This window comes from Cynocephalus volans, chromosome 9, assembly GCF_027409185.1.
Source record: "Cynocephalus volans isolate mCynVol1 chromosome 9, mCynVol1.pri, whole genome shotgun sequence".
In the NCBI taxonomy this organism is placed as follows: Eukaryota; Metazoa; Chordata; class Mammalia; order Dermoptera; family Cynocephalidae; genus Cynocephalus; species Cynocephalus volans.
The window spans coordinates 112,520,185-112,544,102 of NC_084468.1; the positions used below are offsets into that span (position 1 = coordinate 112,520,185).

Below are 23,918 nucleotides of genomic sequence, written 5' to 3' on the forward strand. Positions count from 1 at the left end.
CTATTCTTACCTGCAGCATTGTTACTTAACACATCCAGTGTTATTTTAACTCTACATTCTAAATTGTACCAAAAAAGTATATTACCTAAAATAAAATGTAGATAGTTTCATATGTTATGATTTCATGCTTACAAAAGATCTTTAGAATAAACCCAAGCAGGAAAAATAGTAGTTTAATTTTCACTGCTGCTTTATTCTGGTGGTTTTAACAGCAATAAGTCTAAATTAATGTATTTATATAATGTATGATTTTAAATATAAATATGTAACCAAATTAGTAAATTCAATGTTATAAGCAGGAAAAATAGCAGCCTAATGTTATATTCTGCTTTTTTCTAATGATTATAACAGTAGTTTCTACCAGTGTTTTTAATTCATTCTCGCTGTCTTAATGTGGCATTCAGTAGTTCTCTACTTATTCTGAAAAGGAAAAAAAAAAACCTAAATTGCATAAAAATTTTCCTAGACTATAAAAAATTCTGTGTAGGTACTGGTAATTCCCTGTCTGTTGTAAGAAGGAAGAGCCAGGGGCCAAGACTCAGCCACTCAATCCCTGCATTTAGGCCATTTATTTAATTTTATGGTGCTTAGCTTCTTCCCTTTTCTGAATTAGAGCTTACTGGAAATATATAGACAGGAATAAAGAAATTAAAGTTGAAAGGAGAAAGTATTAGAGATAAAAGAGTAGAAAGCTACACATTTACTCACACGTGCTGGGAAACAGTACTTAGCTAAAAAAATTTTTAATAAAAGTAATGTGATATGGCGTGGAGAGCCATAATGAAGCTGTTCAAATAGATAGCATTCTCTTGCCTTTCAATTTTCTAGTTGTTTTTTATCTAATGTAGATGTCCATACCCACTATTCTTATCTGTACTCTCTGGAGATCAGGGAATCTAATGAATGCATGTTAAAGACTTAAATTTCAATCAGTAGAATCAGCAGAAAGAGTTTTTGAGGGCAGTGAAGAAGCAATACTCATTTCATGTGACTGAATTTGAGTTTCCTTGAATCTCAACCTTCTTCAGTTGTCTCCTTGCTAGCCTTAGAAAGCTAGGTTTCTTTTGAAATGTGCAGTTTGAAAATTGAAGAGTACCACTCTCAGCCTTGTCAGAGGCAACAAATGATTAGGAAAAGCAGTGAACCACCTGGCAGTAGTAAATAAATGTGTGGTTAGTTAAAGATATGTAACTGAAGCATTTATCTGTTGCCTCAGAGAAAAACTTGCTCATTTCTCATGTTAGCTCTCATCTCCCTCCTTATTTTCTGTTCTACCTTTTTTTTTTTAATCTCACTTCCTCTTATCTTTTTTCAACTTTCTTTGACTTGATCTCCACTGTCTTATTTTCTTTTTTATTCTTTAGGTCTTCCTGTTTCTTCCCACTTTCCTCTCTCTGCAAAATGCCATTATTAAATGTACCCTCCCAAAACACAAAGAATCAAATAAGATAAAAGCAAAACATTTTATTCCGGTAACTTATATTTTAAATTATGTACATTGTCTCATTCTGTAGTTTGTCTTTAAAGCTGCTTGCCACTATGGAACTTTGCATACTTAGGAACTTCTAAAATATTTTAAATGATTATTGGGGTGAAATACTGGGCTTTCAGAGTCTAGAATCCAGAGCAAAGCAGTTATGCAGCTATGGAAACAATCAGTACAGCTGTTCATTGATTCTTGATTACTGAAAGTTTAAGGAGTTTACTATATGCAGATTCATTTAAATAAATATATTTTTAAAAGATGAGTATAACATCTACATTTGAAAGTAGGCTTCTGGTGGCTTGGTTCCCACCATGGCTTAAAAAGAAGTGAAAAGGGCCCTTAGGTGAAGATGAGTTATTGTAGGAAAAAACAGAATTTTTTACTCTGTGGTATATTTTACCACAATTTAAAAAAAGTAACATAGAAAAAGAAAACAAAAACAAAACATTGAGAGGACCAAAATACTACCATAAGAAAAAAATAAACAGAAAACTATATGTGTTTGTTTTTTTCTGGTATGGATTGGGTTTATGTAGCAAAATTTTGATGAATCAGATCCTATCATATACTACAAGTTAAAAAAACCAAAAAGATACCGTAAACTATTTAATTGGTACATCAATAGCCAAGCATGTCTCCTGCAGAGAAGAGGGCAGAACTATATTTAAAGAGCAGTTTCTTTTTAAGACAATCATGTATGTTGATGTATGTACAAAATAAGAAAATTTCATCATGCATTTTATAAAGTTGTGGTATTGAACTAGGAAAGGAGTAATTACAATAAATTCTGAGTTTATGTTGTATTGAATATTTTAATATCCTAACATAAAGCAAGTTTATATTCGTAGCTTTTGGACAAATATTAGTTTAATCCATTACAATCTGAATGTCAAAATTCTGAATGATCTTTTCTCCCAAATAGTTTAATAATAAAATTTTTAAAAATCGCAAGTTTGTATTGAAAGCCTTTTAAAGACAATTTCATTGATTTTTTTTTTTTTAATAGGTTCCAATTTATTGTGCCTAAAGAATGGAACAGCAAATACAGACCTGTATGCATTCATCTTGCTGGAACAGGTGATCATGTAAGACTTTATTATAACACCCTAATCCCTAGATAATTTGTCAACATATTCTTCTTAACAGATGTGTTCATTACATTCTTTAAGTATGTCATCTTTTCTTTCCTTAGCATTACTGGAGGCGACGAACACTAATGGCCCGTCCTATGATTAAAGAAGCCCGAATGGCTTCATTGTTGTTAGAAAACCCTTATTATATCCTTTTGTGATACTTAAGAAATCTTTTTTCTTGTTTATTTATATATTTATTCATCAAAAGGAATGATAGATAGTAACCAACTTTTCTAAACCAGTTAAATTTTAGTCATCAGTTCAGAAAATACTTAAATTAAGCAAGAATAAGGGGCTGGCCAGTCAGCTCAGTTGGTTAGATCCTGGTGCTGATAACATGAAAGTCCAGGGTTCTCTGTACTGGCCTGTTGCCAAAAAAAAAAAATGAAAAAAAACAAATCATAAATAATGAAAAGGACTGAAAGATTATTTCATGCCTTTCAAACACTAACAAAAGAATTATACTTCTGTTGTACAATAGATAAATTGTACTTCTATTTCTTATGAGATGTATGCTGAGTTTTAACATTAATAAGTCAAATATTTGCTATTAAGGAAACACTCATGTTTTAAATGCATTTACAGTATCAGTTCAGGTTTAGAATAGTTCTTAACTGAATTTTCAAGATGACGTCAGACTATTCACAGAAGAAATGAAACCGATGCACAGATGTAAAGAAATGTTCGGCATTTCTGGTAATAAGGGAAATGTAAAGTTAAAGCAAAAATTACCAAAGATTTAAAAAAATAAAACACAGTACCAGTGTGGATACTGTGAAATAAGCACTCTCATTACTTATGACTGTGAAAATCAGGTTAGCCCTTTGTGAAAGCATTTTTACCATATGCATTGGGAGCTTTAAAACATCTCACATTGCTTACCAGGTTAACTTTGATTCTGGGAAATTTACTCTAAGGATAAAATACTAAGGAAAAAGAAAATAATAGAAAAAAGATATTTATATAGCTTTATTTATAATAGTAAAGCATTAGAAATAGCTTAAATGTGTACAGTGGAAAATGGTTGAGTAAACTGTGGTTCATAATATTAGGATTTTATGCAGTTGGTTGTGTTATGTTTATTGCTTTACCACTTACTACCTTTGTGATCTTGGACCTTTTACCTAACCCTTTAATACCTCCGTTCTCTCACTGGTAAATGGAATAATCTCTTACATTATGGAAAATATTAAATGCTTAATACTCTTCAGAACAGTGCCTGATAACTAATAAGCACTCAGTAAGTTTTAACTGTTATTATTAAAAAGTTTACAATAATGTATGAAAAGTATGATGCAAAAATAGGATATAAAACTCTATGGTATGACACAGGTATGCAAAAAACAAAATATAAAACAAAAACTCCATAAAGGAAAAATACTGGAAAGAAACACATCAAAATGTTTTGTGGTTTGTAGATAAAGTAGTTTTTCTTCTATATGCTTTTCTGGGTTTTCTATAATAAACATAATTATAAAAATTTTAAAAACCAAATCAATAAACTTCACTTTAAAGTTGGAGATTGCATAACCTTGTGAATATACTGAAAACATTAATTTGTACACTTTATATGGGTGGATTATATGGGATATGATTATGTATCAAGCTATTTTTTAAAAAGACAAATAAGTTGAAAAAACAGAACTTCTAAGAAGCCTACTTTAGATAACTAGAAAGTAATTTCAGTATTAAATTGTGTTCAAATTTAATTATTTTGTTTAAATTAATGTGTTTTGAGACAAAAAGTATATTTAATTATTTAAAAACTTTCTCTTTGACCCACATTCTTAAATGGCTGCAGGAAACCCAAAGACCAAGTGTAAGTATATATCACCTTCATTTTTGTAGTCTTTATACCAGATCTTCAGCAGCATTAAAATTTTTGGTAGCCTTCATTTAACCATTTCTAAATTTAATATTCAAATATTACTTGGGAAAAAATTCTGTTATAAAACCATAATAAGAATGTTGACTTTAATTTTTATTTTAAGACTTTTGTATTTTAATGTCAGATAAGGAGATACAATAAGAAATTATAATAGGCTGGCTTAAGATATATTTTATTGAAGAGACAGTAAACTTTTTCCTTTTTAAAGTCATTTACTTTGTATAATTAAACCCTACTCTTTTTATTTGTGCAATACATAGTATAGAAAATCTGTAGATAAACTTTTTCTTTATGGTCTTTTAAAATCATGAACTTTGTAACCAATTGTTTTTTTCTTTTGCATATCCATAATCTGTATTGTGTTTGGTTTGGTTCATTCAATAAATATTTGACCCTAGACACCGGGAATACAGCAACAGTAAGACAAGGTCCTCTCCCAGAGCTCATATTCTAGTACAGGAGATAGATAAAAATAAATAAGATGATTTTAGATATTTGTCAGTGCCATGAAGGAAATAAAGCAGGGCAATGGGACTAATAGGGGGTGCAGTGTAGGAACAGTATTGTATATAAGGACATGATATAGTGAGAAGGAGACACCCAGGTGGAGACCTGGAGGATGATCAGCCACAGAGAAACAAGAGTAAATGAAAAGCTCAATGTAAGCATGAGGAGGGGAGAGCAGTACATCATAAGGTAAGAGACATAGGCAAGGGCCAGATTATGAAGGGCCACCATGTTTCAAATTTTTCTGAAGGTGAAGTGTGAAATGTCAAGAGGATTTTAAGCAGATGAGTGACCTGATTTATATTTTTAAAGGCTTATTTTGGCTTACTTGGGTAAGAGTAGCAGGAGAGAAACCAAATAGGAAGCTAATGCAATAATGTAGGAAAGAGAAGAGTGACTGTAGAGTAAGTTGAAGGTAGTGGAGATGGAGAGTTCTAATGGATTTGAGATGTAATTTAGATGTTTTAATGATAAGACATTGATGAATTGGATGTTGTGAGTGGGAAATCAAAAGTTCTGACTTGGACATGTTAAATTTGTGATATCTGTTGTACCTGCAAGTGGAGAAATCAAGTAGGGAATTGGAAAGTGCTGGAATTGTGTTTGGAAGTCACATGTTCTGTGTGGTCATGGCATGAAAGATGTAGATGAAAGCAGGGTGGGATGGAGGCAAAGCTGTATACCAAGAAGGATAGTTTAGAATGAACCTCGTGAAACCTTGTGGAAAATTAAAGTCTAAGCAAAATAGTTCAAGAATTTTCACTCTGGAACCAAGCCCTGAATTCAGAAGCAAGTGTGTCATTTTTACGCTATTCATAGGTTGGTTAAAAACCAAAAAGAGTTTATCCATGTGTAGCAGTCTAAGTTTAATAGAAAGACTGACTTTGGAGTCATATATAGGTTGGAATTGTAGCTTTCCATTTACTAATTGTATGACCTTGACGTTTCTAAGTATCAGGTACCTCATTTATAAAATGGGAATTACTTGTACTATATAATTTCTTCCATGCAGAATTGTTGTGAGAATTATAGATAATGTTTACAAAATATCCTATCACATACTACGTACTCAAGAAATAGAATAATGGTCCAATGTATTTGTTTGATTTTTCTCAAGTAATTCATCATACGTAAGAAATAGCTTGCAATTTAAGTCACAAAGTTACTGTTCTTTTTTAAAAGGCCATCTTTTTTTTTTTTTTTTTTTTGGTGGTGGTGGAAGCCAGCCTGTAAGGGGGTCTGAACCCCTTGACCTTGGTGTACTAACATTGAGCTCTAATCAACTGAGCTACCTGGCCAGGCCTTTCTATAAAAGCCATCTTACATCTATTCAGAAGTGCTTAAGCAGTTTGAGACTGGGTACATTGTTATAAATAACCACTTATAACCACTGTCCCAGAACATCATATCAGTAATTTCTATGTAAAAGATCAAACTGGGGAGGACCTCAGAATTCAAGACTTCCATAGCAGGCCAAAATAATGAGGGGAATTATGTAATCATAAATAGAAAATTGGCTTTAAGATAGATAATAAAGACAAAGAAAAATGGGCTCTTTTCTGATAAAACATGGATATTTTCTGTTTTTATGAAAGATAGCATAGTTTCCATAAAGAGAAACCCTGTCTTCTGGACTTAATAGCTCTGAGAGGACTTGGTAAAATAGTGGACATAAGCTCTGTGGGGGCCAGGATTCTGTTTTTCACACTTGGCATTCCTTATGACACCTGGTTCTTTGCACATAATTATCATACATAGGAATACAGTAGATAATCACAGGTAAAATGAATTTTTGTACATTTTGACAAGATTTCATCCAGTAGCCAGTTATGTGAGTATGTCTTTAATACAAATTAAATTTTGAAAAATAGACTCTAAAGAAAGAAGAAAAACAGCAAAAAAAAAAAAAAAAAAAGGAAAAATCCTAATTTGGTCACTTTTGTAATAAAATATTTTTTTATCTCTATATAAGGATGGTTCTGGGATCTAAAAAGATGTATTTAAGTACTTTTTTTTTTTTTGAGGCTGACCAGTATAGGGATCAAACCTTGGACTTTGGTGTTATCAGCACCACTCTCTAACCAACTGAGCTAACCCCTAGTCCTTAATATACTTCTATGTAAGATCAGTTTTTAAAAACAGAAAATTCCAGTTGACTTGACCTTTATTTAAATTAATTAAAACATGTATTTTTATCAAGTTTAGGTGATTAATATGTAGAACAGTGTTAGCAACACTCTAATTCCATCAGTTTATTCCATTGTTTTACTTAGCTGTGTGGTCCTTTAGAAGAAAAACATGAAGTCTGGCTGCCTGTTGTAAATTTGCGTATGTTAAAATGTAAATGCATAAAATAAATCATTTTCTATTTTGTTTTGTGACTCCAGAAGGTCCAGCTTAAAAAATGTGTCTGACCTTTTTGTGATGGGAGGAGCTCTTGTTTTAGAATCTGCAGCTCTCTTGCATTGGCTAGAGAGGGAGGGTTATGGACCTCTGGGAATGACCGGAATATCCATGGGAGGACACGTAAGCCTTTTCATGTCAACTTATATTTAATTATGATTATGTTTATAAGATCTAGGAAATTTGGTTATTTTAAAACTTCATTTAGGTATAGAATTATTTTTAGTTTTGGTGAAAGTAGGAAGCAAAAGCAGATACTAAACTTACATTCCAATTATGAAGTAATAATGTTCATTTTTTTGTATGATTTATGTAGACATTCGTTGTACTACTCTATAGTTATATCTTAGAAGTTGGATTTAATATATTATTAAAAGTTAATTATAAAATTTAGTTTTTCAGCTCTCAGGTATAAATGCCCAATTTTGCTGTTAAGTTGGTCAAGATAGCTGAATTGGGAAATAGTTTTCATTTATCTCTTATCTCCATCTCCAGTACTACCAACCTATTTTACCTTTATCTATCTTCTAGAGTGTACTAAAACAGACTCTTAATTGGCTCCCTGTCTGCAGTCTTTTCTCTCAGTAATCGTTTTCTTTTCTTTCTTCATCCACACCATAACTAGAGTGATTTTTCTAAATCTGATCTCAACTTTCTTCTGCTCAAAACCCACCAAAAGCTTTCTTTTACATTGGGTTCTAGCTGTGCCAGGTGTTAGCATCCCTCTAGTACCCCATTATTCCTTTTTACCTAGCCCAATTACAGCTTACCCTTCTGGTTTCAGTTTAGAGCTTACTTTTTATAAGAAGCTCTTCCAGACTATACTTCATCTCTTATTAGTACTTTTCACTGTACTGTAATTACTTGTTTAGCTGTCTGTTTACTTCATGAAGCAGTTGGTTCAGTGAGGGCCAGGAATGTGTTCTGGTTCATTACCTGGCGCATATTATTCACTCAGAACATTAAAAATAAGTATATGAAGTTTTGTGTAGGTCATCTGATTTATAAAATGAAGTTCAAAAGCTTACCCAAATTCAGAACAATGATAAGACAGTGAAACTGAGGGTGGAAAAGGATTTATTTTCCTACCTAGCAGTATTTCCATTGTTATGACCTAGGTCAGGTCCTTGTAACTTTCACTTGGACTAATGCTGATTTACTGGTCTCCCTACCTCAAATCTCACCCTCTCTAATCAATCCTACAAATTGCTATCATGTTAGCTTCCTTGAATCACTTCTTTGACATTACCACTCCTTTGCTCAGACCTCTTTATTAATTACCCATTATCTAAATCACAAAGAGACCTCTGATCCTGATCAATCTTTCCAGCCCAGCCTATCTCCCTCACCCCATTGGCCACATGAGCCTACTGACCAGCCAAACTGAAGTATATTGACTGTTCCCTTGCCAGACCCTGTGCTTTCTCAACATCTTGCCGCTGATCATACTGACTTCTTTATATGAATACAAGACCCCACTTTTCATCCCTACGAGAATCAGCCATTTCAAGAAGCTTTCTCTGATTCCTTTAGCCAAAAGTAACTTTTCTCTAAACACACATATTAAATTATTTTATATCCATTATACAACCTGCTTTGTAGTTTACCATGCTGTTGGCATCCTTGCTCAATCTCAGAGGTCTGAGATTTTCTAGTTGTGATTTTGCTGTACCTGAGCAAGTCACTTAAGGAATGAGTGTGCTTAGCCTGCTGCCCAGTATCTACATCTTACTTAGTATGTTTGCTCTAAATTTACACAGTAGAAAGGAATTCTCAGTGAAGGGTCTTGAGGTTACTTAAAATTTTCTATCGTACATTATTGCATTCTAAGGGGGAATATTGTATATGTCATTGAATTTATGATTTTAGGAGTTTAACAAAGTCACTAGACATTCTCAGGAGTGTTTATAGACTCTGTGTTCATTTCTTATCTCACCAACTACTTACTACACAAAATATTTCTTAATATTAAATATTTTTCATTTCAAAGAAACTTGAAAAAGAAGCTCTCTAAACTGACTGTGTTATCTTATTACAGATGGCTTCTTTAGCAGTATCCAACTGGCCTAAGCCCATGCCATTGATTCCATGTCTGTCTTGGTCCACAGCATCTGGTGTCTTCACTACGGTAATTTAACTGCAATTAATATTTAAGTAGCTATATACAATTAAAAGTAATTGCTTTGGGAGTCCCCTAAACCACCCCCAGATTTTGTGATTGACTAGAAGGAATTACAGGACTCAGCATGTAGTCGAACTCAATTAAGACAGCTATAGCAAAAGGATACAGCACAAAATCAAAAAAAGGAGAAAGCTCATTAGGCAAAGTCCAGAGGAAACCAGGCACAAGCTTCCAAGAGTCCTCTCCCAGTGGAATCTCATAGTTCATGCTTAACTTCTCCATTAATAGTTGTGGCAATCAGTGAAGCTTGCCTGAGTCTGGTAGTCCAGGGTTTTTATCAGGGGTCATTGACTTAGGCATCCTTTGCCTAGCATGTACCAAAATGCTAGAAGGAAACCAGGTGTTCAGCAGAAACTACATTGCTTGAACAAACAGTGTAGGCACAATAACTTTTACCAGTTAGGGAAAGTTTTATATCAGTGTAAACAACTGTTTTTGCTGGTTAAATTCCCATATTACAGTCAAGGGCCAACCTTACAAGCAGGCCTTTCTAAGAATAGATAGTATCATGCCTGCTATGCTAACTCCTTCCTACACAGTAAAAGTAATAAAAGTATTGGGCGAAGTACATTATAGTGTGATTTGATCTTCATTTAGTTTATTATTTCAGGGTGTGTTGAGTAAATCAGTTAATTGGAGGGAGCTGGAAAAGCAGTATTATACTCAGACAGTTTATGAAGAAGAAATCATTCACATGCTTGAATACTGTGGAGTAAGTATTTTAATTTCTAAATAACATTGGGGGGAAGAAAGTTGAATGTATACCTAATCCTTCAAATTTTTAAAAAGAATAACCAATTTTTAAAAATGTAGTTGTACACACTATTTTACTTTTTAAAAGTCTTCATTTTAAAGTAAAACACAGATACAGAAAATTGTGCAAAGCAGCTGTATGTCTTACTACATTTATTAAAAGACAAACATTAACATCCAAGTCACAGCACAAGAAACCCCCCCCAAAAAAAAAGACACGTTTTGTAACTACTACATAGGTCAAGAATAGAACTTAACCACGAAACCCTTTCCATGTATCCTAATCACAAGGCCTTCCTCCCCCAGCTATTAGCAAACATTATCCCGATTTTTATAGTAATTATTTCCTTCTGTCTTTCAAATAATTTTATTGTCCAAATATGCATCCTTAGACACTATAGTTCTTTTAGTTGATGTGTCTTTTAATCAGTAAGTTCCCTTCCATCACTTTCTTTTCCTTATAATTTATTTCTTAAAGAACTTGCGTTGTTTGATGTGTAGAGAGTGTCTAACAATCTAGATTTTTCTGATTTTATTCTCATGGTGCATTTCAGCATATTGCTGTATAATTGTCTGCAAATTGGCAGTGGGATCTAAAGATTTGATTAAACTCAGTTTTGATTTCTTTCTCAAGGCTATAGGAAGCACATATGGTCTGATTGTCTTTTTTTGTGAGACATAAGACTCCACTGATGCTTGATGGCTGTATCTATGAATTCATTGACAGTTGCAAAATACTGATATTTTAATTGTATCTTTTTTTTCACTTATTAGTTCAAATACTTACATAAAGAGACACTTCCCTTCATCTATTATTTATTTACCTAGTTTTCAGTTCATGTTGAGAGGCAGGATAAATGTTGTTTCCTTTAATTTACCAGTTTTCAGGATAATGAATTGGTTACCTTTTACTCACCAAAGGTGACAAATTCTTTTCATGAATTTAAAACTTTTCAGTTTGAAAGTACTGAGACTCTCAAGAAATCTCAGAAAGAAAAGGAATCTTTCTACTATCAATGAGGGCCTTTTATTTATAATTACATCACTATGAACCTCACTCTTATTAAGTAGGCTTTCTTGCATAACGTCAAAGGGTAGTTAATTGCTTGCCTAAGAACTTTATTATAAAATAGTTTTACCTGCTATTTAGTTCCTTGTGTTCCACTGTATGTATAATCTGAAAGATACCTATATTTGAAAGCTTCTAAGAAAATTTACATTTATTTTTTAAAGGAAGTTCATAAATTTTGGTCATCTGAAATGGCAGTGTGGTTTGTCTCAGTCCATTTTGTCCTGCTGTAACAGAATACCTGAAATTGGGTAATTTATAAGAACAGAAATTTATTTGGCTCATGGTTCTGGAGGCTAGGAAGTGTAAGGTCGTGGGGCCCGTATCTGGTGAGGGCCTTCTTGCTACATCATCCCATGGTGGAAGGCGGAAGGGCAAGAGAAAGGGAGAGAGAGGGGAATGAGGTTGAACTCAATTTATCAGGAACCTACTCCTCATAACTAAACTACTCCTATGATAACGGCATTAATCCATTCATGAAGGAAGAGCCCTTATGACCTAATCACCTCATAAATGTCTCACCTTTCAACACTGTTTCACTGGGGATTAAGTTTCCAACACATGAGGACACATTCAAACTATAGTAGAAGCCTTCCAAGAACTTGCCTCAGTTAGAACTAGTTCACAGTAACGAATATTCAATAAATGTCAAGATGACTTCCTATTGTTTGTTTTCCCAATCAAAAGAAGTCAAATTTATTGGTGTAATTGTAGGAACCTTTGATCCTTACATTTCTAAATATTACTAAACTTCCTTTCTCTTTTATATTTTTACGGTCTGGATGATTTGTTCTGGTAACCAGGTTGTTAGGTATTCTTTTTCCTTGCTTTCAACCAATGTTCAATTATTTAATTTAAAAATTAGATTGTATGGTCATATAGTTTAAGCATCAAAACTTATAAAAAGAGGGGTCTTCAAAAAGTTCATGGAGAGATTTGTATTATCTTTTAATTCAATTTTTTGATGAACTTTTTGAGGTACCCACGTGTGTGTATATATCTATGTATGTGTGTGTGTGTGTGTGTGTATTTGTATACACACACACACATATATAGTGAAAAGATTCCTACTCCTGTTCCCTATTTGCCTAGGTCCTATCCCCCTCAACAAATAACCTACTAAATTATTGTTTAATGTTTCAGGGAATTTTTGATCCATATACAAACCAATACAATATGAACTTTTTTTTTCTTCCCTTTTTTATGGACTATACACAAATGTTTCCTTTTTTTTTTTTTTTCCTGCTGTATAATAGTCTCTTATATGGATGGATGTACCATAATTTATTAATTAGTACCCTATTGATAGACATTTATATTGTTTCTTTCACTATTCTCTGAAACATTAAACATTAGCAGAGCTGCAGTGAGTAACTTTATACATACATCATTGCACAAGTGTAAATTCCTAGAAATTTTATTGCTGAATCAAAGGGTATATGAATTTGTAATGTGGTTAGATTTTGTCTAATTCTAGTTGTGTCAATTTACACTGCCAGCAGGAAGGTGAGTGTCATTTTCCCTATAAGTTCACAAATTCAGTGTGCTATCAAACCTCTTGTGGGTTTTTTTATTGAATGATAATAGAAAATGGTATAGTTTCAGTTTAATTTACTTAATTATGGGTAAGATTGAGCATGCTTTTATAAGTTTAGGAGTGATTTGTATTTTATTTTATGTAACCTTTATACTCATTTTTTCTATTGTTGTTTTGGGATTTTAAAAAATTATTCAGTTCTAGCTTTTAATAAATTAAAATAATTAGTCATTTGTCATATGAGTTGCAAATATATTTTCCCAGGCTGTCATTTTTTCTTTTGACGTGCTTTTAGTATATAAAAAAGTTTACTTTTACTTATGTTGTATTTATAATTCCTTAAACTTAGAATATAGTTTTGAGACTTTAATAGGCAATATAGTTTCCTTGATAAGTTTTAATTCTTGTTAGTTCAACCTGAGAAAGGGATTTAGGGTGGCTGGTGTTCTCTTAAGCTTGAATTTACATTACTGCCGAGACTTTTGGAAGTTCTAAGTTTAAGTCAGATCATGGATTTTGAAACTTTGGCAATAAAAACACGATGTAGACTAAATGATACCCTTTACTGTTTAGTAAGAAACATTTAGTGGTAAGGTATGTCATTTATCTTAGTCCTCAGTTAAATTTTGACATCTCTTTTCTCTTTGTTCTTTTTTAAAATCATGATAAATATATATGTACAAAATAAAATGTACTATTTTAACCATTTTTAAGTGTACAGTTTAGTGGCATTAAGTACATTCACATTGTTGTGCAACTATCACCAGAACTTTTTCATTTTCTCAAATTGAAACTCTACCTACTGAACAATAATTCCTCATTCTTCTCTTCTCCCAGCCCCTAGCAATTGTCATTCTCTTTCTGTCTCTATGAATTTCATTACTGTAAAGACCTTATACAAGTGGAATCAGACAATATTTGACCTATTGTGTCTGGCTTATTCATTTAGCATAATGTCTTCAGTGTTCATTCATGTTGCAGCATGTGTCAGAATTTCATTCCTTTTAAGACTAAATAATAATACTCCATTTGTATGTATATACCACATTTTGTTTATCCATTTATCCACTGATGCACATTATCTCTTCAATTTGTTTTAACGAAGTTGTTAAATAAAGCCCTATTTTATATTAAATGATGTTTTCTTTTCTTTCATATATTCAGACAGATTCTTTCAAAATGGGACAAGAGTTTGTGAAACGCTTCCCTAGCAGTGCAGACAAGCTAGCTAACCTTAATTTGGTTCCCAGAACTTTAAATTTAGATATGACAGACCAAGTTGTGTCCCAAAAACCTGCTGAGTGCCATAATTCTAGTAAAACATCTATCAGTGCCACATCAGAAGGAATCTTGTTGCAAGATACCTCTAAGATGAAGTGCTTCAATCAAACATTTTCAACCAACAAAATTAGTTATACAAATTGCCACCCTCAGTCATACCACCTACTCAGTAAAGAACAAAGAAGAAACAATCTTCAAAAAGAATCTTTAATATTTATGAAAGGAGTCATGGATGAATGTACTCATGTAGCAAATTTCTCAGGTACTAATGTTTATATGAAATTAAAAATATTTGCTGATCTGTAATAATTTGTGAAATATTTTTAAGGATGCTTTGTAAGATAATTTCATGTTTTCAAGTGCATATTGTTTGTTGGCTCCAGAATATGTTTCCCAAGATAAGTTTGTTATTTAAATGTGTCATATTTTATCCATGCAAATCTAAGACCATTTTATTCATTAAAAAACACATTGGAAAGCTAGCCGGTTATCTCAGTTGGTTAGAGTGTTGTGCTGATGATACCAAGGTCCAGGGTTTGATCCCTGTATTGGCCAGCTACACTACTCCCCAGAAAAAACACTTTGGATTTTGTATCTTTACAATATTTATCTCATTTTATTAGAGATGAATATCAATGATACTATGGTATATTATAGTTAATTTTTAATTTAAAAGAGTTTTAGATTGAGAAGTGTTCCACTTACTGTATGGTGTATTTTATTTTCTAATTATGATTTAGAGTATTCATTTAAGAATCTTAGAGCTTTTTAAATGCTTACATATTGAATTTTTAAAAATCATATACCTAGTTCCAGTTGACCCAAGCCTCATTATAGTGGTTCAAGCCAAAGAAGATGCCTATATCCCACGAACAGGAGTTCGAAGTCTACAAGAAATTTGGCCTGGTTGTGAAATTCGGTATCTAGAAGGGGGTCATATTAGTGCTTATCTTTTTAAACAAGGACTCTTCAGGTAAGATGATTGGTATAAACAGGTGTTTATTTCTTGTCTGTTTGTTTTGGGGGTATTTTTTGTCATCAAATATAAAAGATTAGGTATTTTTATTGTATGTTTTAATCCTCTTATTTCTTCTTTGCCTCTCACAAATCTCACATTGAGGTACTTTTCTCTCTTTTGTATACCATCCTGTGATTTTCTTTTTCTTCTGAAGAACTAGGTGTGTAGCATATCATAGGCATGCTTTATCATGTTTTACACTCTTCAAAATTAATGGCCAGGTGTTTTAGAGTGTGGAGAGAAATATCACAGTTTGTAAAAATTACGTTGGTGTGTCAAGAATATTTTCACTCCACTCTGATGTTCCCTCAGAGTGACCTGAGCATCTATGGAATAATCTAGCAGTATTTTTCAGTTAGCAAGTAAATATTAAGCCTTAAATGAGAAGTGAAAAATTGGTTTTAATGTTAACAACCTTTTATGACTCCATTTTTTTTGGGGGGGGGGTGCTGGAGGGTTTTTTTGGTGGCTGGCCATGACTCCAGTATTTTAGTTAGAACTTATAAAAACTTTTATATTATAACTCCAATTTTCTGATATTCTGTATTATTTCTACTTCTGTCCATATTTGATGGTAAAAGGTATCATTAGAATGTACTTATCATCAATGGTTAAATAAATTAGTTCATATAAATGCTTAAATCCATGCCCTGTGCATCAGTCTTCAAAAACTACCAACTAGATAGCTATATAATAGAAGAACTGTGTGATATTATGTTTGACATGTTTTAGCTCTTGTTAACCTAAGAAATAATTCTTTATGTTGTTGCTTATTTAGACAAAACATAGATGTCACCATTTGAGGTACAGACTAATTCTTTAAGTTTGTAAAATCTTGAAGGATATAGTAAACCTTTCTTTTTATTGTATAATCATTTTTAAAATATTCAGCATTTCAGTCCCTTTTAGCTGGTGAGTGAGCAGACTACCTGCCTAATAATCAAGTGACCCTCTGGCATAGCAAAACTTAAACAAATAAACAAATGAAGACTGTAAGTACTTAGAGTTGCTTAAGAAGTCTAAAGTTCTGTTATATGTGTAAGTGCAGAGGACCCATATGCTTGCTTTAGTAAATCAATATCTAATTTCTTTTATGCTTTTATGTAATCTAAATGGGAGTATAGTTCAGAGGCATTAAGAAAAGTAGAAATAAATCAAAGTTAGATGTAAAAAATCAAAAGTGCAAATTTGAAGGCTTCATTTGAGGAAGAGATAAGTGTTAACTATGACTGTGTGCCAGATACTAGGGCAATCGCTTCATACATTATTATCCCCTTTACATAGAATAAAGGGAATAAAAAAGATTAAATAACAATAAGTTGCTTAGGTGGACTTGCTCCTAAGCTATTTGGCCTCTCCGTTGCCCACCAGTCACTTCAAAAGCTAATAGAGAGTTTAGATGATATTGACATAGAACTTTTTAACGTTCATTCCTTTTCCTCTTAAGATCTGGAACAAGACAAAGATGCCCATTTTCCTTACTCTTATTCTTATTCAACATATTACTAGAAGTTTTAGCCAGCATAGTAAGGCAAGAGAAAGAAAGAAAGGGCATCCACATTGAAAGGAGGAAGTCAAACGATTCCTATTTGCAGATGACATGATCATATGCATAGAAAACCATAAAGACTCCACGAAAAAATTACTAGAAATAATAAATGAATTCAGTAAAGTGGCAGGATGCAAACACACAAAAATCAGTTAGCATTGCTATATACCAATAACAAAATATCTGAAGGTGATATCAAGGAAGTAATACCATTCACAATAGCTACCAAAAAAATGAAATACCTTGCAGTAAATTTAACCAAGGAGGTGAAAGACCTCTACAACGAAAATGATAAAACATTGGTGAAAGAAATTGAAGACACAAATAAATGGATAGCCAAAGCAATCTTAAAACAAAAAGAACAATGTTGGAAGCATCACCCTACCTGACTTCAAAATATACTGTTAAGTTATAGTAACCAAAACATGGTACTGGCATAAAACCTGACAAATTGACCAATGGAACAGAATAGAGAGCCCAGAAATAAACCCATGCATTTACAGCCAACTGATTTTTGACAAAGGTGCCTGTATTAGTCCATTTTTGTGTTGCTTATAACAAAATACATGGAACTGGGTGATTCATAAAGAAAAACAAAATTTATTGCTTATAGTTTCTAAAGCCGGGAAGGCCAAAGTCCATCTGGTGGTGTCGACAGTGATCCAGGTGTCTCACACTGCAAGATAGTGGAAGCAGAGAGAGACAGACAGACAGACAGACTCTTCTTTTAAAGCTGTCAGAACCATGCCCCTGACCACTGTTTTTAATCCATTCACTATTGCATGGTCCTACAATACAATCACCTCTTCAAGACTCCACCTTTCAATTATCATAATAGGATTTCCCACCCTTTTAACAGTCACAATGAGGGCTAAGTTTCTACTACAGAAAACTTGGGGGACACATGTCAAGCTTCGGGGAGTTTTGGGGGACATAATATAATCCACCACAGCGCCAAAAATATACAGTGGGGAAAGGACAGCCTCTTCAATAAATGGTACTGGGAAAACTGGTTATCCACATGCAGACCCCTATCCCTCACCTTACACAAAAATCAACTCAACGTGGATTAAAGACCTAAATTTAAGACCTGAAACTATGCAACTACTAGAATAAAGCCTAGGGGAAACGTTGTACATAATGGGATGGGGCAGTATTTTTTGAGCAAGACTACAAAGGCAAAGGCAACTAAAATAAAATAAAAATAGACAAATCAGACTACATCAAACTAAAAAACTATGCACAGCAAAGGACATAATCAACAAATTGAAAAGAACCTACAGAATGGGAGAAAGTGTTTGCAAACTCCACATCAGACAAGGGGCTAATATCCAGAATATATAAGGAACTCAAACAACAGCAAAAAAAAAAATTTAAAAATAGGCAAAGGACCTGAACAGATATTTCTCAAAAGAAGACATACAGATGGCCAACACAGTTAGAGCATGGTGTTGGTAATACCAAGGTCAAGGGTTCGGATCCCCATACTAGCCAGACAACAAAAACAGCAAAAAAGTCAAATGGCCAAAAGGCATATGAAAAAATGTTCAGCATCACCACTCATCAGGGAAATGCAAATTAAAACCACAACAAGATATCATCTTACTCCAGATAAAAGGTTGTTACCAAAAAGACAGAAAACAACAAATGCTGGCAAGGATGCAGAGAAAGGGGAGCTCTCCTACATTGTTGGTAGGAATGCAAATTGGCACAGCCATTGTGGAAAATAGTGTGGAGAACTAAAAATTGAACTACTTTATGACCCAGTACTGGGTATGTACCCAAAGGAAATGAAATCAGTGTGTTGAAGAGACACTGCACTGCACATTCATTGCAACACTGTTCACAATAGCCAAACGATGGAGTCAACCTAAATGCCCATCAGTGGATGAATGGATTTTAAAAACTATTTTAAAAGATATTTGGAATACTGTCCAGCTACAAATATGTATATATATCATATAAATATATATTGTATATATTATACAAATATATATATATTATACATATATATATATACACACACACACACACACACCACATGATCTCACTCATGCGGAATCTAGGGGTTAAAAAAAGTGTTGCTCAGAAGTAGAGAGTAGAATAATGGTTACTAGAGGTCGGGAGGGGAGGGGAAGTGGTGTCCTAAATGAATCAATGTACAGCATATGTATGTATTGAAACAACACACTGTACCCCACAAATTCAGTCTTTGCACGCACCAAATGTAAAAGTAAAACAAGCCACTCCTTTATGTGTTCCAGTAGTTTGTGTTAAGTTATTCAGAGCTGATAATATGGGTGAATCAGAGACTATTCAAATGATCGAAAAGGCATATGTGTACCTTTCCTAACCCTCCTCATACCATATACACAAACCCAGATTACAACCTTAGGCATCAGAAAGTGAAACAAATTCAGATTCATTCTACCAGAGCAAATACCCAGCACTAACTCTAGGAGGCAAATATCTCAGGGCCTTCTCCCTCTCTCCTGCAGTAAACTGTTGCTCTCACACCTGCTCTAAAAACAAAATCTCTGTTTACACCATCATACAAATGTCCAGCTTTAATTTGTTTCCTTTCTCGTGGTTTGTTGTAATTTATAAGGAACAGATTCTTCAGCCAAAGAAAAATAAAAGCGTGTTGGAAAGCTGTCTTCCCAGTATATCAGAAATCATAATCTATTATGAGACTATCAGTTTTAAAGATAATCTTAATATCTTTGTTAGGATGTGGGGAAATGCTTAAACAAGTAGGATACAAAATTATTGTGATCTCATAGTTATTGTTTAACTGGATGAAAGTACAGACATACATTTAAAAAAAAGCCTGGAGGAAATATTAAAAAAGATTAACCATCGATGTCTTAGAGTGATAGATTTTGACTTCTTTCCCTTTCTGTATTTTTGGATTTTCTGAATATTCTGCAATAAAAATGTATTATTGTGCAATAGGAAAAAAACAAAATAAGCTTTAAAAAAATCTTATAAAGGGCAAGAATAATTTGTCTATTCCTTTCCAATTGAAATATTGAAATACCTAGTGAGGTTAATGTAGGAAACCAAGGCTTTTAAGTTCAGTTGCTAGGAATGTGTTCTTAGTAAATCAAAAACATCTATATCATAACCTATGAAATATGTAGGTTGAATCCCACATTCTGAAAAGTTACATAATTTTCAACAAAGTGACAAAAAGACAATAAAAAGAAACCAGTTTATTCTATCATTTCATATATAATATGTATATATTATATATTAGGGAACTACAAAATGGCCATGGAAAGATTTGTGTTATTTTTTAGTTCTGTTTTTCTATGAACTTTTTGAAGTACCCTTGTATATGCTAACAAAAAAGTCCTTCAGTAAAAGATGATGCTTTTGGATCCATCATCAGTGGGAAGTACATCTGAGGTTTTCTAGTAATGGTGATGAAGTTGCATGGATCCAGATACGCACCCTATGTACCTGCCTTTTTGATAGCTGTTTAGAGAGGAGGTCAGGTTGCAAGCCACAGATAATTTTGGAAATAACTTATAATAGAGGTGTTGTCTGTTCCCCTTTTTGATAATTACTTGTATTTTTTCTTTCATATTTAATTTCAGACAAGCCATCTATGATGCGTTTGAACGCTTCCTCCGTAAATACGCTAACTGATTGGATCCCTGTATGTAAACCCAGTGTGTGGCCATCATGTTTTATATGAAAGGAATTTTCATCCTATGATATGAAGAACAAGCAGCACTACATATCTAATTGCTATCAGTTTAGTCTGGAATTCATGTTGCAGATCAGTTAACTATAAACTTTAGATACATTTGAATAATTTTAAAACTATTTGATTTAAATAATATTGAAGTATTTTGTAACTGGGTGTGAAAATCCCATATACTCAATATCTAGTCTGTTGTTAGTGTTTATGAAAACTTTAAAATTTTAATTATGAATAATTTATTAATTTAAAACAAATTTATTCATAGAAATTATTTGTTTTTGATAGAATTGCTAAATCAAACTAAGATTGTAATATATCAGCCTGTACTGATAGCCTTATATGACATTTCTGCCATTGACTTAATTTGAGAAATGTTTCTTTCTTTGTTGGATGTGTGGTGAGTTTATAATCTTATAAATTTATACGCTTATAAACTTTAGTTAATTTTCTGCCATGGAAATAAACACTCATGATGTGTAAAATCAGTGTTAACTTTGAAATCTAAAAAAATCCTGATTGCTTTGTAGATAAGTGTTTTTAATAATTAAAACGTGTTGAAAAGCAGATAAGATGCCTAGACTTTAAAACTATACCAATGATAAGGTTAGAAAAAAATGCCAAATGTATTTCCCCTACCTAAAAAGTTTCATTGCACAAAAAATGGAAATAGCAGAAGACCTATTGCATTCATTGATGGATTCCATGTGTAAGATTTTCTTCTATGCCTGCTCTTTGGTTTGCTAAATTCTGACTTTACTTTAAATTTTTGTTTTTCAATTTTGATGGCTGGCCGGTAGGGGGATCCGGAACTCTTGACCTTGGTTTTAACAGCACCATGCTCTAACCAAGTAAGTAATTGGCCAGCCCCTGACTTTAGTCTAAGTACTCAACAGCTTCGGCTTTTTAATTTCAGAATTTAGTAGCCATACATGAAATTGATTTATCCTATATAAACTACTTTACAGAAAAGACAAAGTTTTATTTAATAACTACTAACTTTTTAAAATGGATTATGTGGCTAGATTTGGTGCTTTCTTTTTATGTTAAATTTCTGTCACAGAGCTAAGATATTAAAGAAAAAACTAGAAAATATTTTGGGGTATTGAGTGAAGGTTTGGATCAAGTGTATTTGAATTTGTTTGAAATCTGTGTTTATTAGTTATTTTAAAATATGTATTCTGGGGCCGAGCCCGTGGCGCACTTGGTAGAGTGCGGCGCTGGGAGCGCTGCGACGCTCCCACCGCGGGTTCGGATCCTATATAGGACTGGCCGGTGCACTCACTGGCTGAGTGCCGGTCACGAAAAGGACAAAAATAAATAAATAAATAAATAAAATAAAAATAAAATAAAATATGTATTCTTAGTCTAGTTAGGATATTTGAATTATGTGCCTTTGCAGCCGCTTTACAGATTTTATTTGTCACTCTAATGCCTATGCCTCTATCATCTTAACTTTTTTTGGGTGGGGGGGCACTGCTGGCCTGTAAGGGGATCTAAACCCTTGACCTTGTTTTTATAATACCACGCTCTAACCAACTGAGCTAACTGGCCAGCCCCATCATCTTAATTTTTAAGAGCTATTTAAAAATTATTAATGTGAAGTCATTGATGGCAGACAAAATAGTAGCTTCTTTAAAACTACTTTGGCATAACAAACCAACATAGTACAGCTATTTTACACGTTCAGACTAGAACCTTTAGTTTTAACTGAAAATACAAAATCTACTAAAGTTCTTCCACAAAATACTGTTTAAAGATAAAGTAAAACTTACTGTCAACTGAATTAGTACAATTTTCTTATGTATATAGTGAGGTGATATGATTGCTTTCTGAACAATGGCTTTAGTAAAACCAATACATTTATTATTTTTCATGTAAACATTTCTTATTAAGCAATAATGTACTATGTTATGTGAATTTCTATCGTTAAAAGAATGAAATTTTGATTGTTTTAATTAACTCTTAAGCATAACTAATTTTTCCTAAATAAATGTGAAGGTATTTTAAAAATTTCATCACTTAACCAGATGTTTTAAGAATATATCCACAAAACTACCTCAGCTGATTAAGTCAAAATGCAAAATACCTTTTCGTTTTTTTTTTTTCTCTCCCCCTAAAATAGTGGCCAAAATATTCTCATATATGTGTGTGTGTATATATATATATAGACACATACAAACATGAATATGCATGTATACACACACATTTTTCTCTCAGAAATGCTGTCTGCCATTTGTCATTTTGAGGATTAGATACATAAAATGCTTAGGGGCTGGCGGGTTAGCTCTGTGGGCTAAAGCGTGGTGCTGATAACACCAGGGTCCAGGGTTCAATCCCTGTCTGGCCAGCTGCCTCCACTCTCCCTCCCCACCCAGTGGATAGATATATAAAACGCTAGAAATTCATTTAGACCACAGTTGCAAACTGGTAATCCATCAAGGCCAGTTTGGCCCCCAGTCATTTTATTTGGTGCATATGTTTCAAAAAATTTGAATTTGAAAAGTCTTTTGATTTGGGTGTGCATTCGCCAGTTTGCCACAGTCCACTGGACTCTTATATCAGACTACTTCTCTATATCTCCTACTCAGCCCTGCAGACATCTAATTTTGAGATCTGTGATTTAGATCTGTCATTAGAAAACATTTCTGTATTTCATGATTTGCTAATATTGTAATTACTATTAAATCATTTTAGTATATGCATTGTAGATTGTTTCTTATGAATGTATTTTTTAATGTGGTGCTTTCTCTCAATGTTTATTGAATTGGTAACTAACAAATTTGAAAAATTATTTCTAAATATTTTGTATGTCACAATAAAAGTCTGTTTAAAAAGTTAAGTGTTTTTTTCAAGAGGCATTATTGTAAATACAAAAATACATGTCACATTTGATTAATGTACCCACATTTGAACTCATGATATGTGTTATTATACCCTAAACAAGGTAAGGCAGAAATAAGCAAGGGAGGCTCTAGCAGAACAGTATCAGTATCTTTATAACAAGAACCACATTTTCCCCAAAATGTGTGTGATCTAAGGCAAACAAGCATTTTTTTTTTTAATAAAGAAAACAAAATTTATTGCTTAGTTTTTAAACTGAATCAATTGATTATACATATTTTGGGGGTTCAACATTGACGTATGTCAATCAAGTCAATATTATTAGCATATATATTATTACAAATCATACTTGTTCTTTATGCCCCTAATCCAATCTTTCCCCAGCCCCTCTCCCTCCCCCCCACCTCTGATAACCCTAGATTTCTTCTCTCCTTCTGAAAGAGTAATGGTTACTCTGTTGATTTGTTGCCTAGATGATCTGTCCAGTGCTGAGAGAGGTGTATTCAGGTCCTCCACTATATCATAGAGCAGATGCTTCTTCTATCACTGGAATGGGCTA

At 33.0% G+C, this 23,918-nt stretch overlaps 1 protein-coding gene across 4 annotated transcripts in view; it reads left to right on the forward strand.

Annotated features, from left to right (window-relative positions):
• ABHD18 (abhydrolase domain containing 18) overlaps positions 1 to 20,692 on the forward strand; it is a 43,588-nt gene extending 22,896 nt beyond the window's left edge. For 2 of the 4 annotated variants that reach the window (XM_063108238.1, XM_063108239.1), the window contains exons 2-8: positions 2,493 to 2,563; positions 7,402 to 7,540; positions 9,456 to 9,545; positions 10,210 to 10,311; positions 14,123 to 14,501; positions 15,050 to 15,212; positions 20,409 to 20,691. In XM_063108238.1, the coding sequence (XP_062964308.1) occupies positions 2,517 to 2,563; positions 7,402 to 7,540; positions 9,456 to 9,545; positions 10,210 to 10,311; positions 14,123 to 14,501; positions 15,050 to 15,212; positions 20,409 to 20,460 (972 nt within the window). In that variant the 5' untranslated portion in view covers positions 2,493 to 2,516 and the 3' untranslated portion in view covers positions 20,461 to 20,691. Of the gene's footprint in view, positions 1 to 2,492; positions 2,572 to 2,678; positions 2,764 to 4,410; positions 4,439 to 7,401; positions 7,541 to 9,455; positions 9,546 to 10,209; positions 10,312 to 14,122; positions 14,502 to 15,049; positions 15,213 to 20,408 lie in introns of all 4 variants that reach the window. The other 2 variants (XM_063108241.1, XM_063108240.1) reach the window with 2 other exon arrangements.
• The last annotated feature ends 3,226 nt before the right edge of the window (positions 20,693 to 23,918 follow it).